Source organism: Peromyscus maniculatus, chromosome 9 (genome assembly GCF_049852395.1).
Source record: "Peromyscus maniculatus bairdii isolate BWxNUB_F1_BW_parent chromosome 9, HU_Pman_BW_mat_3.1, whole genome shotgun sequence".
NCBI lineage: Eukaryota > Metazoa > Chordata > Mammalia > Rodentia > Cricetidae > Peromyscus > Peromyscus maniculatus.
In genome coordinates this window covers 26,797,945-26,825,028 of record NC_134860.1, presented here as the reverse complement: position 1 = coordinate 26,825,028, position 27,084 = coordinate 26,797,945, and the positions used below count along the sequence as shown (strand labels likewise).

The window sequence follows — 27,084 nt, the reverse complement described above, 5'->3', positions numbered from 1 at the left end:
TACTCTGTTATTTCAGAGAATAAAATGACGCTTAAGGGCCCACTTTGCCCCGGGCAGAGTGCCCCGGAGACTAGGCAACACGAGGCCGTGAGCCGAGGCTGTGAGCGTGCTCCGCCGTTCTGCGTGGGACCTCGGCGCATCAGAGGATGCTCCGCTCCGGTGAACCGTTTGGACAGCCCCCCACTTCGACACCACTACTGGAACGATCCAAGGCCCCAGGAAACCACCTGCGCTCCCTGACGACTTTTAGACAGAGGCCCCCCTTTTTAAAAGCTTGAGCTATCACCAGATGGTCCTCCAGGTGCCCGAGGCCCCTCCGGCGACCGTGCACAGCCTCAGCCTCACTGAGCAGCACAGCCGGGACCACCCTGCATTCAGGACCCGGACTGACGTCAGGAGCGTACAGTGCGCAAAGATGGCTGCCTGGCCCCGCCCAGGCCCCGCGCAGGCGTAGTTCGTGGCGCGGGCCGGAAGAGCTCAGAGGTGGGCGCGGTGCGGCCCCGGCCGGTGGCCCCGGGCGCGGTGGGATGCGCCCGGTGATGAGGAAGGGTCTCCGGAGGTTTCCGGGGAGAGAGCCGGGGGCCGGGGACCGAGGGCGCTCCGCCGCGGAAGGCGGGATTGTCCCCGACGTGCCGGCGAGGGAGCGGAGTTAGCAGGAGTCCGGCCGGGGCGCCGGGACGCTGCCTGGTGGGCGCAGAGCCGGCGGGGACGCGGAGCCGGCGGAGGCGCAGGCGGGGACGCTGCGGGCCGCGGACCCCTGCGGAGGGCAGTGCGCTGGCCGGCCGGGGGCTCGGGCTTCCCGCCAGCCAGCCCGAGGCGGTGCCGGGAGGGAGTGTGTCACTTCAGAAAGTTTAGGGAAGCCTCCTTCGAGGGACGCCGTCGTCTTTGTTGTGTTTTCTCCTTTGGGGTCACCTCTAGCTGCTGTGCCTTTCAGCCCAGCGCTCTCAGCCCCTGTAGACCGCCATCTGTCCTAGTGCGGGGTGATCAGCCAAGGTGTACGTGCCCCTGGTGTAAAGCGTGGCATAGAAGGGCGTTTCCGAAGGAGAGTTCTGACCTGCCAGGAGACAGGGAAAGTACCACTTGAAAAACCACTTCCCTTGTTCGGAAGGGGGATGGTGAAATGGGCGGCCTTCCAGTGAAGGAAAGACCATGAGTTTCCAGTTGGTTCTCATCCTTGGTTGCCTTTCTGTCAGTGTGTGTGTGCACACGCATAAAGGATGGTATTCCTGTTTTGAAGTTTTAGATAGTCTTTTTTTCTGTCTGTTAAAATGTACACTAGCCTTAGTACCAACTGCTTGTTTAAATTCTGTTTAAGGTTAGAACTTGGGTGGAGATAGAAAATACCAGGTGTTGAGTTTACCTGATCCATAGTATTTTGGATGAATCTGGTAAATGCAAAAAACAAAACACAAGGTCATTAATACAAATGAGTTTGAGTGCATTTTTTCACACTACACATGAAACTGTCAGTTTTCTCTTCTGAGAGAATCAGTGGGTTGTTGCAGTACTAAAATGATCAAATCTCATAGCTGAACACATGGGAAAAATAACTTTTTATTATTTAGCAGAAAACTTATAGCCCAGCTTTGATTAAAGATGACTTCCTTGTTCACTCAAGAAGTTCACCTTTCTAAAAGACATGAAGAAATGTAAGTTTTTTTTTTTTTTTTTTTTTTTTTTTTTTTTTTGTTTTTTTTTTTTTTTTTTTTTCCGAGACAGGGTTTCTCTGTGTAGCTTTGCGCCTTTCCTGGAACTCACTTGGTAGTCCAGGCTGGCCTCGAACTCACAGAGATCCGCCTGGCTCTGCCTCCCGAGTGCTGGGATTAAAGGCGTGCGCCACCACCGCCCGGCTGAAATGTAAGTTTTTGAAAAAGATGCTCCAAATATGGAGTGTGTGCTGGCTTTATTAGTGAAACATGCACAGGAAGACTTAAAAAATGTAAAAGTATCACTTTCTGACATGAGATTATATTGTAGATAATTTCATTGTCTCTTAAGAATAAGATTAAAAGGCACAATTATGTTCTATACATCTGTACTTACTTTTAAAAAACTAATATCAAAATTCACCCTTCCTAAACTTCACATTAGATATTTTCTGGTGGCAGAGGTTCTTGAGACAGGATCTCATGTAATGCAGACTGATCATGAACTTGATATACAAACAAAACTGATTTTAAACCCCTGATCTTGGAGTGAGGGTAATCACCAACGTGCTTGGATCTTTTTTATTTAACTAAAAATTTTTTTAAACTTTATTATTTAAAAATTTGTGTGTGCTGGGCAGTGGTAGCACATGCCTTTAATCCCAGCACTCAGGAGGCAGAGCCAAGTGGATCTCTGTGAGTTCGAGGCCAGCCTGGTCTACAGAGTGAGCTCCAGGACAGGAAGCAAAACTACACAGAGAAACCCTGTCTCAAAAAACCAAAAAAAGAAGAAAAAAAAAAAGAAGAAAAAAATTGGTGTGTGTGTGTGTGTGTGTGTGTGTGTGTGTGTGTGTGTGTGTGTGTGTGTCTGTGTGTGTGAATATACAAGGAGTCCAGAAGAGGGTGAGAGGGTATTAGAACTCTTGGAGCTAAGAGTTGCAGGCAGTTGTTTGCTGCTTGATGTGGGTGCTGAGAACTAAACTCAAGTCCTCTAGAAAAGCAAGAGCCCATAACTCCTGAGCCGTCTTTCCAGCTCCAGGCTTGGCTTTCGATAGACTTGAAATCCCTCATCCAGGCCTGGCTCTATGTTCATGGAGCATGGCCTGTACACTTATAGGCTTAGCGTTTGCTTTAATGTTCTAATGTCATTTAATCATTTTTCATTTGGTCCAGCATATTGTATAGCTTGCCGTGATCTTATAGTGAATATTAATCTTCTTCATCTATCTGTGAGCTCTCAGATTTTCCTGTTGTTTAACTAATTACCAAGGCCTGCCCTTTGGTGTTCTAATACACTGTTCTCATAAAAACAAAAATAAAACAAATGTTCATCAACCTCGGTTTTTAGTTCTACATTCACGATATTCCAAGACCCTATAAAACAGTGTTCTTTGAGAACCTTCATGACTTATTCTTAGTTTTCTGTATACCACTTATGTATTTTTAAGCATTGTACATAATTTCTCATCATTTAGGGGACCCAGAAACTTATAAAATGAACAAGAAACTTTTCAAGTGCATTATATATAATGAAGTTGTTAAATAATTTACTCATAACTTCATCTTTTTTCAAACGTTGGTTTACCTTGTGAGCACGCATGCATACATTCTGCCTCTCACTCATACATCAAACCATCATCTTTCTCTTGGAAAAAGAGATAAAAAATATTTTTATTGCTTCTTCAAACATATGGAAGTTTAGCACAATTCTAAATGTGTAACATGAGATTCAGGGGTACTGAAGTGTTAAGCAGAAGGTTTCCTACAGCAAGTTATAGCAATGTATATGTGTGGGGAGGTATATATAACTGTGTGTACAAGGAGAGATGTGTTACAGTTTGCATTTTCACCAAAAATTACATGTCTTCAACACTCTAAAGTAATTTCAAAAGACCACAGAGGCTAAAAAAGAGAGGCATGTACTTATGGCATATAGGAAGTATATGTTAATGAAAATAAAAATAATTTTATCCAGATTGACTTAAGGCATAGCAAACTATTCTTCTCATTGTCTCATTAGTTGATAAAATAATTGGCTTTCAATAATGGGTCATAGTTGAGGTGAAATGCAGTTAAGAAAGAATGTTATATACTGGTCGAGCAATAAAATGTTTGCTTTTCAATTTTTTTTCTCTATATATAATCTTCACTTTTTTTCAGAGTATCACAAAGATTAATGTTACTTCAGAAAATGAAGAATAATTTGGGAGATCAAAACACAGAAAGAGCATGTCTTCTCCAAGCCACTGAAACTGCTTCAAAAAGGAACCTCAGTCTCTTGCAGGTAATTTCCATGACTTGGGTATAGATGTTTTCCCCCTTCCTAAGGTATTTACATGCATCTTATGATTTTGATTCACATTTCTTTGTTTTTAGTAACAAGTAGAATTAATGAGCCAATGTCTTTTTCAAGCCTGTGTTATTGGGCAAATAGCATATGGATTCTTGCTTTTTAAAAATGAAAAAAATTGAAGTTTACATAAGCTAAATATTTTCTGTCAACCAAAAAATCAATGACGACAGGAAGAATATTAAGGTCACCTTTGTGCAAGCAGCAGCAGAAAGTGTATCCTTACATTTTTCATACTCTTCCATTTCAAGGAAGGACCCTGAAGACCTTAAGCTGTGATGTGTTTAGATCCAACTCAAATACTAAACAGCATGAAAACATGAACCATTGATTTTGCCCAGCTAATTCACAGGAAACACACAGAATTCACTGTTCGAGAGCTCACTTCTGAAATGCCTTTGGATAGTTATGGAGAAGGTGGTCAAAGTGTATGATTGCGCAGGGCCTCACCATTTGGCCAATGTGCCCATTTGGAATAAAATCATATGTGTAACATTTTTGGCTGCTTGCTATACTGTGCTTCCAGAATTGTGTGGCTTCATCCATAATTAAAACCCTAGAGTTTGCTTCCATTCAAGCTTCCAAGAGATCCTATGACTAAAACATTTGGTAGTAAGACTATATTATTTAAGTTATAAAGCAGTGTTTTCAGTTTTTTATTGTTAAATATTTTCATCGATAGGCATGATACAGCTATCTTCTATCCTCACTACAGGATAAAGGGAGAGGAAAATTCAGTTATCTTCTCAGCTTCTGGCAGTTTGATCCACAGTAATTTAAGTCACAGCCATAGTGCTACCAAAGCATTCTATATTGCCATATGTCTTACTTGCCCAATGGTGTTAACAATATTTATTTTTAAATGGAAATATATAGGGTATTCTGGAAATTGCTGTGAAAAGTTAGAGAAACTAAATTGGAAGACTTGATTGCTACTACCTGTAGCACGTGATGTGATATTTGGTTTTCAAGTATTTTTCTTTTAATGAGCAAGCATCTGATGAACGCCTAGAGCTAAAGTAGAGATAGCAAACTAAGGATAAACCCGAGTTTTTGCTTCAGGGAGGCTACAGATTAGATAATGTCAGAAGTGTATGAATTCCTCATTACAAATGACCGATACTTTATATGATCGAATACTAAATTATGTGGAATAGAATGGAGACTATGAAGATTAAGAGTAAAAATGTTCTTGAGATCTTCCTTAATATAGAGATTTCCCCCACCTTTCCAAAAATATTTTGCATGAATTTATAATTTGGTGTAATTTCTATGTTCTGAATATTAGACATAATTAATGGGACAGAACTAATGCAAAAATATTCATAGAGACTTCTGAGATGAAGCTAAACCTCATCTGTGTTTAAACAGTCAAGACATTCTACTGGATTCTTAAATAAAAAGAGTCAAGAGTAAGAATCGAATGGCCCTATTGATGTTAGTGGGATTATGATCTAACAAGCTTGAAAATTCACAGGACACAAAGTTGGGTATGTTCAGATGCTGTAATGGTTTGAATAAACAGTGCCCCCTAGAGGTTTCAAGTTAGTGCTGCTGTTTGGGGGAGATTATGGAATGTATAGGAGCTGTAGTGTTGCTGGAGGAAGTATGTCACTGGGGGTGGACTTTTTAGTTTATAGCCTCACTTCAGTTTGCACTCTGCTTCCTGTGTGCAATTGATACGTGATCTCTAAGTTCCCAGCTACAGCCACTTGCTGCCATGCCTTCCCTCCATGGTGGACTCTTACTCTCTGGAACCATAAGCCAAAATAAACTCTTTATTACGTTGCTTTTGTCATGGTATTTCATCTTAGTGACAGAAAAAGTAATTGATACAAGAACCAAAGAACATAAGGCATAATGTATAATGGTAATGTCGTACTAGAAATAGATATCTAAGTTCAAGAAGACTACAGACTTACATAAGAAATAAACAGGAACTGGCAAGCTGACTGCATGTAAAGGCATTTGCCACCAAGCCTAATAACCTAAATTGGATTTCCAGGACCCACATGATAAAAGAGAACTGGTTAAGACAAGTTGTCCTCTGACCTCCATATGTGTGCTGTGGTATGCACACACCCACACATATTCACACGCATGCATGTGAGCACACAGAGACACACAAATGTTTAAGATTTTTTTTTAAAAAAAGATTGATTTTCTACTTAGATGATTCAAGAATAGGGAAATAGGATGGAGAGAAAGCTCAGTGGTTAGGAGCACAGGCTGCTCTTCTAGAGGACCAGGTTCAATCCTCAATGCCCACATGGTGGCTCACAACCATCACTAACTCCAGTTTCAGGGTATCTGACACTTCTGACCCCAGTGAGTTCTTGAACACTCAATCACACACATATACATCTAAAACTAATTTTTTAAGTGAATAGAGAAACTATTCTTGACTTTACTAGAGATAAGGTGAGAAGCTAAAATATAGTCATCAACCCAGTTTCCTTATATTTTTACATTTTATATAAAACTCAGTTTTATATAAAGTTCAGTTTACATTTTATATATATTTATGTAAAGTTCATATTTATATTTTATAAAGTTCTATAGATTGGGTATATGAAGTGCATTCTAAGTTGATTTTCAGATTGTGAGTCCATGGGTCTAATCCATCAGAAGTTCAGGAACATCAGTGGATAAGGAAGGGAGTACACTGGCCTCATGGCCGAAAGCAATGCATTAGGATGCGGGCCTCTCCCTGACCGTCCAAACAGTGAGCAGAAACGAAAAGGGCGGACTGCCTGTCCTCAGAGTGCCCCACTCACTTACTGGGCAGTTGCTGTAGCACAGGCGTGGTGACTGCTGCTAGACATGATTTGGGTCCTGCCTTTGTTTTATACACTTTAATTACACATGCATTCTTAAATCCGGTGTTGCTTTCAATTTTTAAAATTCCAAAGTAGTGTTATTAATGTAGAAATCATTGTATAAAGGTAAGATGAATAGAATTTGATTACTGCAGAATATTGTGTTGAGAGATATTTTCTGGGGAGATGGGGTGCTAGAGAATAAACCCAAGCCATCATGGATGCTAAACACACACCATCAGAGAACTGCTTTCCATTTTCCGAGAGAGCCATTGTGTGTATAGGGGATGAGGGCTAGGAGAGTGGGGTTTATTAAACCTAGGATTTTTTACACATTCTAAGCAAGCATTCCACTGCTGAACTATATCCCCAGCCCTTATTTTACTTTTTATTTATATATGGGGGGGGGCATTCTTATGAAGATCAGAGGACAATTTGTGGAAGACTTTTCTCTGTCTGCTGTGGGTTCTAGAGACTGACTCAGGCTGTCTGGTTCAGCCACAAGTGCTTTTTCCCCCTGAGCCATCCACTGGCCTCCTTTTCATTTTGAAATAAGAGTCTGAGTTTCCTAGACTTCTCTTAAACTTACTCTGTTGCCTAGATAGGTGCAGTAAGTGTGCAAAAAGTAATCCTCTTGCCTCAGTCTACTGTGTAGCTGGGATTACAGACCATGCCACCAGGCCCAGGTTATGGGAAAGACATTAAATGGCACATATATTACATTAGATTCTTATTGAAAGGTTAAACATTCTTTTTAACATTAAATGTTTTTCAAAGGTTTAAAAAATAGATAAAAGTGAACTCGACCTCCCCCCTCCTTTCCATTCAACCTTTCCATTATGCCCAAGCACTGCTCAGAACTATAAAAACTACCAGTCTGGCCTATTATTTAAAGAATAGTAAACCATAGTGTAACTGCCTTTGATATTTTGTCAAGAACAGGGTAGGTTACCTCTAGGGCAGGCACATTTGAGGTACCTGCAGCTTACTGATGTCTTCTTTAAAATGTGTGTGGTAACAACGATACTAACACAAGCATGACCTCTCTTACTACCCGTTTGTGACGTTCCTTAGGTCTTCTGACTGGTGTAACGAACATTAACCAGGAATCAGCCTCTTTTGAAAAGGATGATTGACCAGCATTTTATATTGTATGGGTGTAACCTTGAAAACACCGAATATTACAAATTGAACAAAACTAGTATATTAAAGATTTAAGAGTCAACAACATTCCTATGTCTAGCTAGAAAATGCATAAAATCAGATTTATATTTGCAACAAAATTCTAAGCTACTTGGGCACTCTTTCCTGCTATTCATGATAGTATAAAGAGATTTATTACACTAAAATGTGATATTTAAGAGAAAATTTAAGAGGAGACAATAATCTCATTCTCGCTGGAGAAGCTCATTATTTACCTGCAGTCACTCATTACTAAGTTATTTATACATATATTTTGATCCCAACAAAATTTGCAGTGAATGTGATAACATTTCTGTAAAGTCATCTGGGGGAAAATAAACTAGTACAAATAAGCAATGTGAAAGCAAGTGAGACCAGCCAGAGGGAAGGAAGGGAACACGGGGAAGAGATGAATAAAGACAAAATATAGTGACATGTATGTGGGGAAATGCCCTAACAAAGTCCATTATTTTGTATGCTAACTTTAAAATTATTTTTTTAAAGGAAGCATAAAGAAACAACTAATCCATCAAATATTTGACAGCTTAGTCAATGAACTACATGTGATGGAAGACAGTCCTGAGTCCAGTATCCGTCAACAAATTGACGTCACTAAGAGTTAGGAAACGCAGGCTGAGTGACTTTCCCGACTAGTGTTAAGTAGAATATCAGTCTTAAAAGCAAGCATAATTGGTGTGCATTTGGAGGAGAGGGAGGATTTTGTTAGTGTAAATACTTCTGTATTATAAAATACACACCCTCCTCACCTCCCACAAAGCTCAGCCTTCCACAGAAAAACCATGCTGTGGTTATAGAAGTTCAAGCCTCAAGGACAACATAGGATAGGGAAGCATTACGATCAGGAATAGAGTGCGTGCCTCTACTGAGGGCAGCCTAGAAGCCATCATGGAGCAGTTGGCAATTAAGTAGGGACTTCAGCAAACTGTCACCTGGATGGCCAGTGATAAGTACTTTTAATGAAAACAAAAGAAACAGCTGAGCCTAGTGAGCACCAGGCCCTAGAGTAAGGTAGTTTTTAGTCTTTATAAAATATCGCAAACATTGCTTTCAAAAAGATTTTTTTCTCACCAACCTTCAAAATTTGGTATGTATTTTTTACTTAAGTACATCATAACTCACAACTAGCACATTTTAAGCCCTGGTAAGTTAGGTTGATGGCTATAGTAATAAGAGTGGAAATCTGGAAACCCCATCAAATTTGAGTTTGATGTTTGGGGCAAGAGTAATTCGGTGTTCATGGTCACTGACTAGAAGTACTCTAAAGGCTGTATATAGCTCATGGGTGTAATTCCAGCACGCAGAGGCGCCACCAGGGGTTGCTGAAAATTTCAAGCCCGTCTCATCAAAGAAGAGGTGTAGGCTAGCCAAGGTAACACAGCAGTCAGTACTCGATCTTGAAAGAAGAAAATTCAAATTTGTGTTCCAGTTATTTTATTCCTTCTCATTGGACTTCTGATTTTTATTTATTTAAAGAGAATCTGCCCCACATCTTACCTAATTACATATAGTTAATGTAGGAAACAGTATAGTGAATACTTGGTTCCTTTTGTGAATTTAGATGCTTTTGTTTTTCAGAGCTGGGAATCAAAGCTAAGTCCTTGTTCGTATCAGGCAATCACTGAGCCACATTTCCCACTTTGTACTGTTATATATATTTTTTTAAGATTTGTTTTTAGTTATGTGCTATGCACTTGAGTGCAGGTGCTTGTGGAGGCCAGAAGGAGACATCTGATCCCCTGGATCTGGATTTATAGGCACTTGTGAGGTATCTGATTTGAGTGCTAGGAACCATCCCACCTGACCATCTCTCCAGCGCCTGTACTTTGTTTTTAAAACAGGCCAGTTTCCCACCATTTCTTGAGGGTGACTTGTGAGACAGCTTTGCTTTTAATTTTCTGAGATTTGAAATGTTTTGTTTCATTGTGACTTTTTATATTCAGATTATGCCTTTCTTACCAAATGGAAGCCTCTCAAGTTAGCCGTGGATGCCTTAGCCAGATAGTAACAGTCTTTGATAGTTTCCTTTCTTTCTGACCTGATGAGTTCTTGCAGGCTTCTTGTATTTGCCATCCAGACTTGGAATTGGTCATTGCTTCAAGGAGCTTTGGCTCCTTTTGGCAGGAAATATATTTAGAGCTCTCAATCTGGGCACTGGGACTATTTATTGCAACTTCTTTGATTTTCCTTTTTTAAGATAAGATACAACAAGAGCTCCTATCAGTAATTCCAATTCAGTCAAAGGATTGTAAGGTTTTTAACTTAAAACCATTGATTTTTGTGCCCCTAACTTTTCTCCCTTATACCAGAAACCTCAATTCTGAACTAAGTGTGATGTCTCACATCTGTAATCCCAGTACTTGAGAGGCTGAAGCAGGACTGCTGTGAGTTTGAGGCAAGTCTGAGCCACAGAGTGAGACCTTGTTTAAAAAAACCAAAATGTTTGGTCCCAAGGAGCTCCCCGTCAGCAGCATACCTGGTCTGTGGGGCATATGCTCCAAGACTTGCCAGCAGACATCTGAAACCATGAATAATGCCAAATCCTATATGTACTGTTCTCCCTTATATTTACACACTTGCAATGAGGCTTAATGTATAAGTAAGACACAGAAAGAATGAGCAACATTAAAGTAGAATGGTTATAGTCTAATAAAAACTGGGTGGATGCAGTCTTAGGATGCTGTATTGTACTTACCCTTCCTATGATGTAAAATTGTGCCTCTGTGATGACATGGAAGTGAGGTGTGTGACCCAGTATTTGCCTACTACACAAGGGTTACTTAGGTACAAACTCCAAGATACTTCAAAGGCTGATCTAACAACCCAGACAACTGCAAGTGACCAATGTAGCATATATACTGACAAAGAGATGGTGTACAGCCCAGGCAGAACAGAGTGGAAGTCATGAAATTTCATTATGCCACTCAGAATGATACCCAATTTAAAATTTATCAGGTGTTTGTTTCTGATGTACATGTCCAACCAGGAGATTGATACCAAGGCCTCATCCATGCTAGCACTGTACTAGTAAGATGCACCCTTAGTCCCCACTTTCAGTTTGTTACCGGCAACCCACTATTAACCATGAAAAGTGAAACTGAATAGCAAAACCAAGCATGAGGACAACTACTTCCTTGACTCAGTCTTGTGATACAGACATCACTACTGGCACCATTATGACCACCAGAAATGCTTTTTAGTAAGATGTGTTTGACTCTAGGGCTTGTCCTACCAGGGAAGTTCAGTCACTCCTGTGTTCAAAGACCAGCAAATGGTTTTGCCACCAATACAGTACATCTTTTTCACTTGGTTGCCAACTTCCGATGCTTGCTTTTTCATATTATGTAACTGCTCAAACTTTAAAGAGTCTGGGGGCAGATCTTTAAAACAGTAACAAATTACAGGCAACTAAATCCAGCCTACTTTTGCTCTCCCCTTTTGCCTTTTTCTTTTTAAGTTTCTGAGTTTCCTCAGGAAACTTTGACATCACGGTTATTTATTCGTTGACTATTTAAGTGCACATAAAAGTTTTATGTGAATATATATATATATATATATACACTCTGGCCATGAATACAGCTGTCAAAGAGGAGGCTTCCTATGGAAATTTCAGGATATAACTTGTTACAGAATGTGCTAATCAAATTGTGGTCTTTTTGTTGCATTTGTTTTACTGCAGTCCAGCAAAGGAAAGGCACACTTCATCCTGTTTACTGGGTATCAACTGTTTTTGAGTCTGAGGTATATGAGGATAAATTTCAAGTGGTTATTTAACCAACAGATCAATCCTAGGACAGTGACAAAATAAAACAAAATATTCTTTTGACATGACTCGAAGCAAGTACTTGGTGAGCACTGGAATGATTAAAACAAAATATTCTCTTGGCATGAGTCGAAGCAATTACTTGGTGAGCACAGTAATAAGGCCATGACACCAGGAATGAAGTGGAGGCAATGAATAGAATCCTGAAGGAACATTCTAGAGAGCTTTGTGATCCTGCTAGCAAGGAGTAAGGGAGCATGAAGGTAGAGGGTACACTGGGGCACCACTCAGCCCACTCCACAAGGGGCTTAATCCAGTAGAGAAGTGAGTGGTGGGGTAGAAGCCTAGCCCCCCTCTACAGTAGTGGTTGAAGCTGTGTAAGAGGCAGTCACAAAGAAGGACAAAGTAAGCATGGGAAGCAAGATGTCAGACATCTTAAGAAAGCCTACACCAATACAGCCAAAGAGAAAAACGAGAGGTCAGCAGATCCTAAGAGCCTCAAGCCGTTCGTGCCAAGGATGCTTGCAGTGATGTAGTAGTGGTGTAGGGTAAATACTACCAGGATCTGCCTCTGCTGATGTCTGCTCTTCCGTTTGCATATCTACCTCTCTGTGAGAGACACTCAGTGTCCCTGTTGTCTGTCTTCAAGAAAAGTCTTGATAATATCAGAGCTAAGTGTCACACAGATCTGCCAGTGGCAGGAACAGTGGACCTGTTCTTGGAGTCCTGGCAGAACCGGAGGAATGGTTATTTTGTGTTTTCTTTACTAACAATAAAATACAACTTTCACAAACCTTGTAAAATCTCAGTAAATATCAGAGAAGAGTCAGACTTCTATACTGTCATGGCATCAGTGTGTATCTTTAGCATGCGTCTTAGCGGTAAACTTCTGGTAAGGGATAGACATGCTAACATCAGCTTTTATATCCCGAAATTGTGTGTTTTTTCCTTCAAATCACCTTCCCCTAGACAGCAGGTGCATTAATGGTTGTGCAACTTTGGGGAGTCCCTTTAGGGAATTTCCTGTTTTTCTTTTTACATTTCACACCCATTCCTTGCTCCCGCCGCTACCATCTGCTATCTTTTTTCTCCTGTTCAGCATTGGCTTCTTCACACCCCACTCCCACGCCCTCTTCCATTTTTCTCCGTCTGTCCAACAGCCCTCTACTTAGATTGCTCTGATGCGTGTACATGGATCAAGAGAACTTTTTGCTAGCAAGCAATTCACTAAGCTCAGAGGAGACACAGAATGTGCTAAGCCTTTCACCCAGACCTCTTTGAACTTAACATAGTAAGCGTGTTCTAGACAGCAGCGGTGCTGGTGTGGGGAGCATTAACCAGACTCAAATGTTTCTGTAACAACATGCCCAACCCTACATTTCTGTGCATGTGTTTAAGGTGTGTAGGGAAGAAAAATTATACCAGGTTAAGCTTAATTGCCTTGCTGTCTTTACAGCCATAGAAGAAAATATACTCATCTTGAAATTAAACTACAAATTTAAGTGTGGTTCTTGAATGCCATTCTCTGAGCGATGTACTGCCTAGCAATGGCACTTCCCGTTGGCAAAGCCATCCACTAAGCAATAGCTGGCAGTGACTCTTCCCATGTAAATTAGCATTAAAATCCAATCCTAAAGACCTTTAGGGGTTCACAGCCTGAGGGCTACACATGGTCAAGGAAGGCTATGATACAGCCCAACACAGAATTGCAAACTTTTAAACCATCATGAGATGAGAGGGGGGTAACTTGATTATGTAGTTCTCAAACATGGACTTTGTAGGTGATCATATTGTTTCAAAATATCAAAAGATTAGATGTGTAGTAACATATTTTCAAAACCCTGTTACAAAGTGGTAACTTTAACTATGTGAAATATTTCCATGTTATAACATTCTAAACTAGAATATTGATAAAATATGTGCCATTAATATGCTAGCCACATCCTCGGCAGAGATCAAATGCTTCGCTGCATAGTGTGACTCTGAGTATCTAGTTTTGTGTTTCAGTGTGTCATTATTTTATCACTTTGCCTGTTTTCAGGTGATCTTAAAGCTAATGCCATTTATGCTTTGAAAATTTTTTGCTGTGCTGATTTTTGTGTCAGGGTCTCCTTATCTAATTTCAGATTGGCCTGGAACTCAGCCCTCCTGCCATGGCCTCCTGCGTTCTGGGGTTATGGGCATGCTTCACCACACCCCACTCTGAGCAGTTTTTAAAGGAATTTTTTTTCCCCACAAAGTAATTACTGGTGTTTACTAATTATTCAGAGTAAAAAGGTAGAACACAAAAGTACCACCAGTACTCCTATGTTAAATAAGATAGCCTGCACTCTTAGTGGAAGTGGGTTAATTGTTACGTAATCAAGTCTCCTACTTCTGTGTCCCTCCATCACCATATGAACTCACTGTGTATCCAGAGAAGGGCTGTGGTGAGAGATTTGAGGTACAGGCACTGGGGTGCCATTTCTGTTGCACACAAACACACTTCAGTTTTAAATGCTGCTGTCTGTTGTAGGACATAGAAGCTGCAGAGAAGTCTTTACAGGCCAGGCTTAAGCCACGCCCACAACCTGCAGTGCGTTCTCTTGAGGTAAGACCCTGAGTTAACTGTAACAAAAGTGACAACTGTGAGTTCCCTTCAAGGCCTACACAGCTGTATTGCCCAGGTTTACTTTGTCAGTAAAATAAGCAAGAAAGGTCTGGTTAATATTTTTATGTTCACAGCACAAAGTTTTATATACAGCAATAATTTAATCTGCACCCAGTTTTGTGTGTATGTGATGCAGCGCATGTACATATGCAAGTGCACATGCATGCATACATGTTGTGGTACATATGTGGAGATCAGAAGACTACCTTCAAGAGCCGTTTGTCTCCGTCATGTGGATTCTGGGGATCAAACTCAGGTCATCAGGCTCAGTGGCATGTGTATTAACCCGCTAAGCCATCTAGTTCTCTAATGGAATGATGTTTTTAATACTTGAAATATTCATTCATGTACATAGATCTATCTCTATCCCCTTACCTATCCCCTAACACACACACACACTTTTTAAAACAATTAAGTCCAGTTAGAGCTGCCCTTGTGTGCATGGATGCAAGGAATTCCCTGGAGCATGGCAAACCTACCAGTTACCACATTCTCAACAAGAATGAGCCTCCCTCCCCCAGCAACTGTCCACTACCAATAGTTCTTCACTGTGCCAAGGGGCCAGGAGATCATCTACCTCATGTGTGCCAAGATTTTGGCTGGCTTGATCTTGTGCAGGTGAGCACGGCAGCTATGGGTTCATGACTATGACAGTCATGTCACATCCCGAGGACAGCATTCCACAACACTCATTGCCATCCCCTGACATCTACATTCTTTCTGCCCCCTTTTCTAATGGAATTGCCCTGCAGACTTAGTGTCACTACCAGAAGGCACGAGTTTTTAAATACAAATTGGATAGCTTCCTATGAGTTATTGGTCAAGAAGCCTGTAAGGTCTCCAAGACAACAAAGCCTATTGCTATTGCCATCATACCTGGTTACCTACCGTAAATGCATGGGAAGACTCTACTGCTGGAGCCACCGTACACTTGGCTTCCAGACAAAGAGAAGTGAATTTCAAACCACAGGAAACTTCCTGTGTCAGAAGGTGCTATGCAGGCTCCTGGGAGAGAAAAGACATCAATGGTCTTACCAAATGCTGAACCTTACATGCATTAATACCAGTCTGCCAGGCAAGATGTGCCTACTGCTATAATAGTGTCATAACTATTATGGGTACCTAACTACTTTCTGATTGGATCAGAGACCTGCTCCACAGGATGGAATTTCTTGCCTAATCCTGAAATCCTAGTCAAAAGTCCATGACTGTGGAGGTCGTAGGCCCTAGAGTATTGTTATTTTACCAAATGGACATGCTATCAAATTGTCTTCCACATAGTTATGCATATACCCATAGACCTTGGCTGCTGTAACCCTTGGTCGGAGAAACTTCTTTCTGCAGTGGGCAGCAGTCTGTGCAAATGCAGAACTGGTCAGAGAGCTGAGAATGAGAGACGCAGTGCTCATCCCTAACTGGGACATCAGTATTAACCAGGGCTTAGGGAATAGAATGGAAATTGTGTAGAACGTCTTGTCTTCTACCTCTTGTCACATTGAAGCAACTGTTCTGTTGAATATGCTGTGACTCCTGAGTGACAGCATGCTCAACCAAGGAGTGCTTGTTGGAAATATAGGGAGTCCCTTAACTATAACAAGAATCTTAAAAAAAGATCTTATTCATAAAAACAAACCTGGAGCCAGGTATTGGGGTGAACACTGAAAGATCAGAGAAACTGAACCAGCCACAGCTAACCTCACCTTGCCGATTCATCAGCTGATCTCGTTTCCTCAAACTGGAAGCCTCTGTGTCCTCATCCAAATGGATCTCAGCTGAACTGCTGCTCAAAAACCTAAAGCTTAACCAGACCTAGTTTCTGGTTTTCACGCCTTATATACCTTTCTGCTTCCTGCCATGACTTCCTGGGATTAAAGGTGTGTGACACCAAGCCTGGCTGTTTCCAGTGTGGCCTTGAACTCAGAGAGTTCCAGATGGATCTCTGCCTTTGGAATGCTAGGATTAAAGGCGTGAGTGCCACCATTTTCTGGCCTCTGTATCTAGTGGCTGTTCTGTTCTCTGATCCCAGATAAGTTTATTAGTGTTCGCAATATATTGGGGAACACAGTATCACCATACTTGACTCGGATGTGGCCAAAGCCTTTCAGATTCATATTACCAGTACACCCAGTGGAAGGCTGAGGCAGGAGACTGCTGAGTCTACATAGTGAGAGAAGATTAAAAAGAAAGAGGAAATAAATGTCTATCACCATGATTACCACACAATGCAAACAGTTTTATTAGCTCAGTTTTCAGAAGCAGACTGGGGAGATGGTTGGTGAAAGGGAGCCACACTTAGTCTGTGGATGTTTGTGCTGGGTGGGAATTCACTACATATAGAATAGTTTCATTTTCTACTTCTAATGAGCTTTCTCAGATGTCATTTTCCTTTTTACCCAACTGGGGATAAGAATAGACTCAAAAGTAGAGGCTGAGAATCTGCCCCTCAATTTTCTGTGTCATTTAGGGTAACAGGAAAAAGCAGTGATCAAGTGCAGAAAAGACTGGCACAAAGTTGTGCATTGGGTATGCTCTCCTTTGTCAAATTCACCAATGCCTTATTTGAGCACAGACAGGGCCTACACAATAGTGGTTAATTCAGCCGTGAATGGCACAGAAGCCCCCCGTCTCTGGCCTTGGATGGTATTCTGAGCTATACTGGCACAGCAGGGTAACCTTTATCTTAAGTATGTCAGGCTGTTTCTCAGACCACATGCACAGATGTATAGATATTCGAGTCTCTCACACCGTGATCCTCAAACAGTAGAACCGCTGCATGTGTTCCTAGTGCTATCGGACTCAGCGCAGAATTACCCCAAAACTGATGGTGTTGATCCAGTAGAAAATGCCATCCTGTGATGCAAACTTTGGCCTCCTTGGCAGTCACTCCAAGCTCATCCAAGCTCCTCCACCATGTAGCAGTACTACTTGGATTTCTACAGCCTGTAGGTCACAACAGTCAGACATATACAGCATCTCAACTTGCAAGTTATTGCCATCAAAATGGGTACACTTTGTTAGTTATTTTATCATAAAAGTCTGAAGAGCTGGAGAAATGGCTTAGCAGGTAAGAGCACTTGCTGCATACGCATGAGGGCCTGAGTTTGGATCCCAGCACCACCTAAAAGCAAGGTGTGGCCCTGCATGCCTGAAACCCCAACACTGCGGCAGTGAGATATAGGAGGATCATCACTGGGGTTTGCTGGCTGCCAGACTCATTCCAGGATCAGAGAGGCACTGTCTCAAAGGAATAAGGCAGACAGTGATAGAGGGGGCTCCCAGTACCCTTGTTTCCATGGGCATGTGTGCACACGAGTGTGCACAGACACCACATTTTACACATAGACACAAATTTAAGAAAATGAAAATGTGTCACGTGGCCAGGTCATATCATCTCCTGTTAATTCTGAGGAACTTATTCATGTATAATCTTTTATGGTCCTTTTCATATGGACAATCCAGGTTTGGAATCTAGAATAGTAAACAATATTTAATAACAGGTACCATAAATGACATTATTGTTAATAATCACAAAACTGGCCACAAGAGGGCGTGTAAAATCACAATAAAATTTAAAACCTTAATTCTGCCAGGCTCTGCTTTGCTGAAAAATTTGAAAATTAGCACTAGTAAGTAGCCAGGTTTTTTTTCTTAAAATTAACATAAAATGTTCCATAGAGGAACATATCTACATATATGTATGTGAGAGTGTGTACATGTGTACACGCACACACACTTAAGATAATAAACTATTTAGATTATTATGAAGAGCTGAATTGAACTTCTTGCTATGCTATCTTACTTCTTTTTTTTTTTCAGACTCGTTACTGGGCATCAGTAGAAGAACATGTCCCTAAATGGGAACAGTTCCTTTTAGGCAGAGCACCATATCCGATTGGTGGCGAAAATCAAAGTGAGGCAGGAAACACCGTTCAAAATGAGATGAAGTGATAACTTATTCATACATTACTCAGAAAACAAAAACAAAATCCAAAAACAGCTGTTTGATGAAACTCTGTAAGTCATGGCAGGAACTTGAGGGAGTAATGTGCTTTGTTGGTCTCATTATTGTCAGTCTGAGAGCCACTGACAGGTCTCAGGTTAGACTACTGCAAGGTCAGTCTGAGAGCCACTGACAGGTCTCAGGTTAGACTACTGCAAGGTCAGTCTGAGAGCCACTGACAGGTCTCAGGTTAGACTACTGCAAGGTTGTAGATTTGCAATGGGAGGGTTAAAAGCTAATGCTAAGACAGAATGTTTGTTAAGGATGGTATTAAAGCAGTGCTGTGTGTGTTAAACATTCAGCCTCGTTACACCCTGTCTAGTCTTCCATTATTCACCATGAGAACAGGAACAGGGGCTGCTTAGAGTGATAGAAGTCTGCCTTGCTTAGCTGCCCTTGTCTAACACTAGTTATCAGAAAGCGGATCCACAGGACTGGGTGCCTCAGACAGGTTTCGCTGAGATTCTGACTAAAGGACTCAGTTTCAGGAAGGCTCGGTATGATTTTGAAAAAGACCCATGAGAGCTGGAAGTAGCTACTGCATTCTGACCGACTTGAAGACTCCCAACCTTGTGAAAACAGCCTCGCCCCTGGGGTTATCTTCCCACTTGCCCTCCCCTCCCCTCTCTAAAACTTAAAAATAAAGAAATACACTCAGGAAGCTGTGGGTCCCAGCCCTCAACTCAACAGCGCCGAGTCTCCTCAGTTCACCACCGCTGGATGAGCACTAGAAGGAAAAACAAAGCAGGTATTTTAACTGGGGAGGTGGTCTGCACTACATTGCAGTGAACTATTCTGAATTGCAAACTCGTGGTTTTTTCTCAGTGTGTAAAAGATTCTTCTTTCTGGTATTTTGTGTTGTCTTTAAGACCAAGTTTCACTCTATAGCCCAAGCTGGTCTCAAAGTCACAGCAATCCTCCTGTTTCAGCTTCTGAGCACTGGGATTACAGGTATGAGCCCCCACACACAGGTCATTTGTAGTTTTAAAAGAAGACAACAGGATAAGTTAAAACTCATAAGCCTCACTACAACAAAAAAACTAACATGGCCAGTGTGCAACACGTCCCTGTTCACTGCCATCTTGGAAATGTCCTGTTGAGTGGGTGTTGGTGTGGGTAACAATAACATTGTTTTCATAATATGTGCTGGCAGATTAGCACACTTCTCTGCAGTGTTAACAGTTGTAATTAAGGAATAAGCAGCACAGGGTGTCAGTCCGATGACAATTTCATCTATAGTGTCACAATACAAAATGTCACAAAATATTAGAGCTGTTATATATAGCTATAAAAAGTACCGGCTGAGAGCTGAAGGCATCTTTAAGAGAAGAGACCGAGAAGGAGGAATTGGGAAGGCTGACTTAGCGGCCAGACAATCTTATACATTCTCAAGACTGTCATGAAAACAAATTGATAATTTTTTCTGTTACATTGCAGTTTGGGCTCTAGCCATCCAGTTGATTTAGCAGGAAAATGCAGGTTTCTCAGCAGCTCCAAATTGGTAAACAGATTTAGATGTAGGACGGAACATGAGGAAGGTTTGGGTTTTTTTTAACATCCAGTCTCCCAGCATATGCACATAAGAAGGTGAACGAAGCAACGTGAAACTTATTTCTCTTTAGTCAAGTAAAAAAAAGGCTAAACATTTGTTAGCTGGTAAAATATTGTGTCAAGTAAGTAGGAACATTCCAAAATTAAACAGTGGTTGATATGTTACCGTCCTCAAATATTTGAGCGTACACTTCCTTTGAGATCTGTAAATTAAATCACCAGTAGGTTGAATTAAAATACAAAATGAGTGGCAGCGTAACCCTCTCCGAAGACTCTCTTTTGTTTCTCCCTGCTTTGACTGACTGGCTAGTTTGGTTTGGGTATTTATTTTTAAAGATAATCTAATAAACCTCACAATTTAGGGCAAAGAGAAGGAGTTGTAAAGCTGCAGCCGAACCGGTTTCCCATTTTGATTAATACTTCCCAAATTCCCACAGAGGACTTTGTTCTTGGCCCTTGCAGAGCCACCCACCCCACCCTGCCTTGGAGACTGTAACAGATTGTAGCACATGGTGTCTGTTAAAAAATAAAAATCCCATGGGCTCTGGATATTCCATTCAAGGGCTTTATATTTCTCATGGCAAATTAGCTTAACACAGGAGTTTCCCAACATCACTTAATGGGAGGAGGGAAGAGATGCTACATACGAAGTATCTTCTTCTACAACTAGGAACTGTTATAAGGAAAGAGGAGACATCTACTCATCCCTTCCTCCTCCAGATCAATGGTTTTTAGATAATTATTATTTTTAGTTAAGGGGGGGCATGTGTGCAGATGCCAAGTAGGTCAGATTGGACTCCTTACCCCTTGGAGCTAGAGTTACAAACAGTTGTGAACTGCCCCTTGTGGGTTCCTGGAATAGAAAACTCTGGTCCTTTGCAAAAGCAGTAGGGCCCCTGAACTGCTAAGCCATGTCTCAACCAACCAAATCAATATCCCAATCAGAATAGAATTCTCCATGAGCATAACAGAATGAATTGGTTTTTGTTGTGTTTTGTTTGTTTGTTTTTAGAATAATAGTGTTTGAAGGGAAACTATTGGTTTATTTTTTTTCTTTTAAAGATCAAAGATTTCCCCCTAAAGTCTTTCTAGGCTTGTTTGAAGCATAAATATTCAAAGCTCACTTTCTGCTGGAACATTTCTGGTTATGAAGTTGTCAAACTATAAAATAAAATGCTAAAATCAGAAGGAACTGTAGTTTTTCCTCATACTTAAAAAATGGGGTTGGAGAGATGGCTCAGCAGTTAAGAGCACTTGTTGCTCTTGCAGAGGAGCTGGATTTGGTTCCCAGCACCTACCTAGTGGCTCGCTAGTATCCATGACTCCAGTTGAACCCCATGCCCTCTTCTGACCTCCATAGGCTCCAGCCAGGAACATGGCGCACATACACATGTGAAGGCAAAACACCCATACATAAAATAAATCTAAAAGGAAACTCATGAATTATAAATACTAAGGAAAAAGCCTTCTGCTCTGGAGCTAGACATGGGGTTCTCTCTAAAGAGAGCCATGGATGGAGGCAGAGTCTTGGGGAAACAGTTATGCCTGTGCCGTGGACAGGGGTGCCTTAACTCCTCAGCTTATGGAGAAGCTTAACTTTGTTTCCAATCTTGGCCTCTGCCTCATTCTTCTGACCCATTAGAATAAATAAAGTGAGCATGGGGGCATATTTATGTTTGGAAAAATTTTAACTTCTATTTTATCACTTATCATGTGACTGGAACTGTGTGTGTATAAAGTTACCAACTTGAGAAGTAGGGACAGACTTGAAAATCTGTGTGACACACATTCCGATACATAAAACTTAACATAGAAGACCATGAAGCTGGCTCCTTTACAAAACGGATTCTTCACTTTCCTTCCCTGCTATATTAATTTACTCCAAGCCGATTCATAGCATTTTGTCTATTTAAAGAAGTCTTTTACTTAAAACCAAGTTTTCAGCTCACCCTACTGATTTCTCCTACTTTTCAAGAATTGCTCCAAGTGCTTTTTAAACACTTTCTAGTGATTACCTGTATTGTACTTCTCCTTTGATTGTGGTACTGAGACAGCTTTAAGAGTTGCAGACCACATTTACCCTTCCGAGTGGATAAATAACCAGGGCAACCAGTGCCAACAAGAATTGAAGAGACTGGGGAGACAGAAGAGGAGAGATGCTTTTTGAGAAAGCTTCAGGCTGGAAGGAGAAGGTTCTACCCTACCTCTCTGTGTGGTGTTTGTTTCCCTTACACGTTAGAAGTTAATTTGCATAGGAAATTAAATTTCTCGTTGCTAATAAAGATTTTTTGAGACAAACGTGCAGAGGTGTCAACCTTTGGCAGTTCTGGAGAGGACTGGTGTGGGGATTTGACAGCTGTCTTTGTGAGCGCCCTCTCTAATGGAGCTGAGATTCTATCCTTACCAAAATCCAAGACAAGGAGAGCAGCTCCCACGAAGCCAGAGGCTAAGAATATTTCTGGACGCCATCTAGCCATAGAGTTGAGTTTCCTGCTTCCTCTTAAGTTACAGTGATGAGAGGCTCTTGCAATTCTAGAAACTCAGATTTGTCTCTCAGACAAAGGCAGAGATGGAGACTCTGTGAAGGTATTAATAGCATGTAGCTTAACTGCAGTGAGAACTGTGGTACTGAGAGAAAACCCTAAAATACACTGATCCTAGGAAGCAGCAGCTTACGGCTTCCATCTTCTGAAGACCGATCGTTTAACCTCGACTCTCAGGTTCCCCGTGCTCGTCACTGTTCCTCCTTTAATCCTGGTTTTCAGTGTAGGGAACTGTTTGATATTTCACACAACACAAACTTTAGGAAAAATACAGCCAAATTGGAAGTTAAAAAAGATTCCATTTATGTCTATTGTTCAGCATCTCTCTAGTTTATCTTATCCCCCAATACTCTGTAATTATTTTTTATACCTGATTCCAAATACTTAAGAAGTCTGTAACACATTTTGTACTGGACTGCTCTATCACCGGCGAACAATCACAAAAATGCTCAAAAGAAACCAGACCTTGAGCCCTTTGAAATGCTAACTTCATTTGTAATAACCAAATACACACAAGCGAGGTTCATGCCTTCTAGAGTTAAGTACAGGCAGGTATTGTCCAACAAGGTTTCAGTGGATAATGGAACACATCCATGATGGCAGTCCTTTATACATCACACGTTTACTGCTCCTCATTGCCTCATTTGCTCATGGACCGGATTAATCCCATGTTCATCATGGCCATAGGCTACCCTACACATGTACCATATAGCCTAGAGGGTAGGAGACCAAACCATTTAGGTGTATGCAGGCACACTCCATGATCCTCACACAACTAAAACATTCTAACACAGCACCATCACTAAGCAACGTGTGACTGTTGAAGCAACCCTGCTTTTAAAAAAGGCTGATATTGCCGGGCAGTGGTGGCGCACACCTTTAATCCCAGCATTTGGGAGGCAGAGCCAGTTGGATCTCCGTGAGTTCGAGGCCAGCCTGGGCTCCAGAGTGAGTTCCAGGAAAGGTGCAAAGCTACACAGAGAAACCCTGTCTCAAAAAAAAAAAAAAACAAAAAAAAAACAAAACAAAACAAGACAAACAAACAAACACACACAAAAAAAGGCTGATATTGTAGATATGCCTAAAAACTCATTTAAAATCTCTTTTCCCAAGACTGCCACCAGCACCTCCTTGGTGAGCTGAGTTACAGCCACAGTGTCCAGCATAGCTTTCTATATTGCTGAGGATTCTAAACTCAGCTCTATCCAGTATCCCAGCACCTGCTCATACATGGATCCTGAGCACTGGAAATAAGTCTCATGCATTTGACTTTCAACTATTACTTTAAGAATTGTTAGTGCAAATTAGGTACTTTTTCAACTAAATCTTATGAAACTACTGCTAATGAAAAGTTGACTTTTGATGGACATCTGCTACCAGTGTAATATACATACTGGATTTCAAAAGCTATATAAACATGATAATATACTGGTTAATTTTTTATTGAATGCATATTGAAATATTTTTAGTGGAACAAATTACCAAAATAATTTTACCTTAAAAACCGTATTATCAAGTATCTACTAGAAAATTCAAATTTTTACCTGTGACTCACATATCTTACTGAACACCATTAAACTAGACATTTCCTAAGTGCTTTTGTAATTCTGAGTCGATGTCTTTGTAATTATTTAACCACTTTATTATGTAATTATAAAGCCAATAATTGATAAATTTGTGGGGGGAAAACTGGATAAATATTTGAGATTTTCAAACTTCACTTCCAAAGAATAAAAAAGAAAAATTGTGAGGAGCTAATGGGTAGTGGTTTTATTTTTGGTATTTTATTTTTGTTTGGTTTGTTTTTTGAGAGGAATCTCATGTATTCCAGGCTGGCTTCCACTTTGCTAGGTAGCTAAGAATGACCTTGAACTTCCTGTTCTCTTCTGTGCATCTCCTGAGTGCTGAGATTACAGGCAAGCATCACAACACCCAGTTTATGTGGTGCTAATGATCAAGCCTAGAGCTTTGTGCCCCCTAGGCAAGTACTCTACTGAGTGACATCCCCAGCCCGTTAAATAGTAGGTGTTTCTAAGAATTGTGCCTTTAGAGTTACAGTCAGACCTGTGTTCCTTTTTAGAATCTCAAGTCCAAGCTTGATGCCTAGAAGATGTCAGGCATTGAATGAATAGTGAGAAGATTTACAATTCAAGCAGTCTCTTGTTTTAAGACAGAGTCTTACCATGCAATTTTAGATGTCCCAGAATGAGTGACCATCCTCCTGCTTCTGCCTCTCAAGTGCTAGGAAAATAGGCAAGTACTACCATGCTCCTCCTGACATTTGATAAGAACATTCATTAAAGATGACACAGCAGGAGGCTATAGCCATACAAAATAATTAGGCCTGTGTCTAATACACACAAGATAAAAAGAAGCTGGGTAGTAAGATCGTAGGTTTGCTCTTTCTCAAAGAACCTTGAAAACCTCCGAATGTAATGCTTGTGCTTGCTGGCAGCAAAGCAGCCTCTACAGGAAATGCACACTGTGGGTCTTAGATTTTTTTGTCATTTTCTGTGATACTAGAGATTAAACCCAGGTCCTCACACATGCTGGGCAAGTGCTCTACTGCTGAGTCCTAGATAAAATTATCATATTATTGATGGCAATATGAAAGCAGTGTGACATTAAGTGACTGTGGATGTCACACCAATGATTCCCTTCTTATACCCGGGAAACTCGGGGTTCTTCTTCGTTTTCCTTATCTCCTGCTCCCACCACCTCACAAACAGGTACTCCAGAGCAACCAGGGAGAAGCAATTACCACTTAAGACAGGTTGAAAGGGAGCACAGTTTCACAAAGACCTTTACATGAACCAGTGAAAAGAATCAATACCCTCCCTCTTCTCTCTTCTCCCCAACCCATGTATGTGAATGATAAGTGTAGATGGTGCATGCATGTGAGTGTACAGGTGTGTAGATGGTGCATGCATGTGAGTGTTCAGGTATGTAGATGGTGCATACATGTGAGTGCACAGGTGTGTAGATAGTGCATACATGTGAGTGCACAGGTGTGTACATGAAGCATGCATGTGAGTGTGCAGGTATGTAGATGGTGCATACATGTGAGTGCACAGGTGTGTAGATGGTGCATGCATGTGAGTGTGCAGGTGTGTAGATGCAGCATGCATGTGAGTGTGCAATGTGTCAGGAAGTCAGCATCTTCCTCTGTCACTGCCTTCCTGCCTTGAGACGGGGTCTCTCACTGAATCAGAGATCTGCTGTTTTGGTAGGCTGCCTGGGTCCACCTCTTTGACCAGCCCCACTGCTGAGATCCTGGTCATGCATAGCCATGTATGGCTTTCACATGAGTGCTGGGGGTTCAAACTCAGGCCCTCATGCTCACAGAACAAGTGCTTTTATCCACTGAGCCATCTCCCCAACCCTAGCTGTTGTTTTTGGTTTTGTTGTTTTGTTTTGTTTTGTTTTGTTTTCCCCTTTAACAAACACACCAAGTCCTTAGAGTGCCCTGACAAAAGGCAGCTACTGTCAATATGATGTCATGAAAAATGGTTCAAAATTTTTACATTAATGGGGTAAATGATTACTCATCTAATAGACCTTATGTGCTTCTTTACCTGTTTGTCAAAATCTGAAATTCTTTGTACCATGTCCTTTAAAATAGCTGAAAATTCAATTAAACAAATAATAAATATCTAGATCCAGAATGGACTCGCACTATAAGTGGAGATAAACAATGTGCTTGCCTCACATGAGCAGAATCATCAACACACACACAAATAAACATACTATCAAAACAACCAACCCCCCAAAACTAGAATAAAAAAGCCAGGCATGGTAGTGCATACCTTAATCCTAGCACTTGCGAGGATGAGGCAGGAAGATCAGAAATTTAAGCCTAGCCTGAGCTACATAATAAGACTGTCTGGCATTCATTCCTATTTGGAAGGAAGGAAGGAAGGCAGGCAGGCAGACCAGCAAGAGTTGCAACTCAGCCTGGAAAACAGGTATGAGTGGGTTGGGGAAGAAGGAAGCTGGGAAAGAAAAGAGGAAAACCCTGCATGAAACATTCATGAAATGAGAAGAGTGAAAAGTGGCCAAGAGACTTCCCATTTCAAAATGGCCGGTAGTGACACTGACATCCTCCTCTGACGCCGACTTCAACAAACGGGGACTCTACTTCTTCCTCATTCTATCTTCGCTGACATGCTCCAACGGAGGCCACCAAAATGTGGTCTTACTCACTACAATGTCCATCCTAATCACTCCTTTTTCTCTATTCCTCAGCAGCGTTTACAGAGCCGCCCTTCCTTGTTGAGATGTTTCTTCATGGACTTCTAGAACCTGGACAGTTCCTCAGCCTAACGCCTCCTAAATGTCCCAGCACATCGTAGCTCAGCTCTTGACCCTACTCCCTTCTGCCCAGTGTTTTTAGTAATGGCATCTAGTCGTAGTTTTCATCTAGTTGTGGAGGGGAACGCCTCCCCAGAATATCCGCCTTCTCATTTTCCCCATGAGCCCAGTGTCTACTTAACTCATAGCAACCTAGTCAACGTCTCCAGTAAACACTGCCAAGCCGGAGCTCAGGTCATCTCCCTTTAGTC

At 41.3% G+C, this 27,084-nt stretch overlaps 1 protein-coding gene across 7 annotated transcripts; it reads left to right on the top strand.

The window, feature by feature from the left end:
- Positions 1–353: 353 nt before the first annotated feature.
- Positions 354–19,089, top strand: Cep15 (centrosomal protein 15). Of its 7 annotated transcripts, none has more exons than XR_013042236.1 (6): positions 490–687; positions 1,566–1,649; positions 3,807–3,930; positions 14,294–14,368; positions 18,245–18,442; positions 18,911–19,089. XR_013042236.1 is itself a non-coding variant. In XM_042284383.2 (5 exons), exons 2-5 carry the CDS (start codon positions 1,597–1,599, stop codon positions 18,374–18,376), a joined length of 384 nt encoding a protein of 127 aa, XP_042140317.1. In that variant the 5' UTR covers positions 354–483; positions 1,566–1,596; the 3' UTR covers positions 18,377–19,089. The 7 variants fall into 7 exon arrangements, 4 of the variants coding, with proteins under 4 accessions (XP_042140317.1, XP_042140320.1, XP_042140319.1 ...); XR_013042235.1 differs by having other exon boundaries at positions 18,245–18,541; positions 18,634–19,089; XR_013042234.1 differs by having other exon boundaries at positions 18,245–18,587; positions 18,634–19,089.
- The last annotated feature ends 7,995 nt before the right edge of the window (positions 19,090–27,084 follow it).

What these genes read in the sequence shown, in the direction of transcription:
- Cep15 (XM_042284383.2), top strand. Translation starts at nt 1,597, where the DNA reads ATGACTTCCTTGTTCACTCAAGAAGTTCACCTTTCTAAAAGACATGAA. An exon ending in GGAACCTCAGTCTCTTGCAG is followed by an intron (nt 3,931 to 14,293) that starts GTAATTTCCATG and finishes TGTCTGTTGTAG; the next exon opens with GACATAGAAGCTGCAGAGAA. An exon ending in CTGCAGTGCGTTCTCTTGAG is followed by an intron (nt 14,369 to 18,244) that starts GTAAGACCCTGA and finishes TTTTTTTTTCAG; the next exon opens with ACTCGTTACTGGGCATCAGT.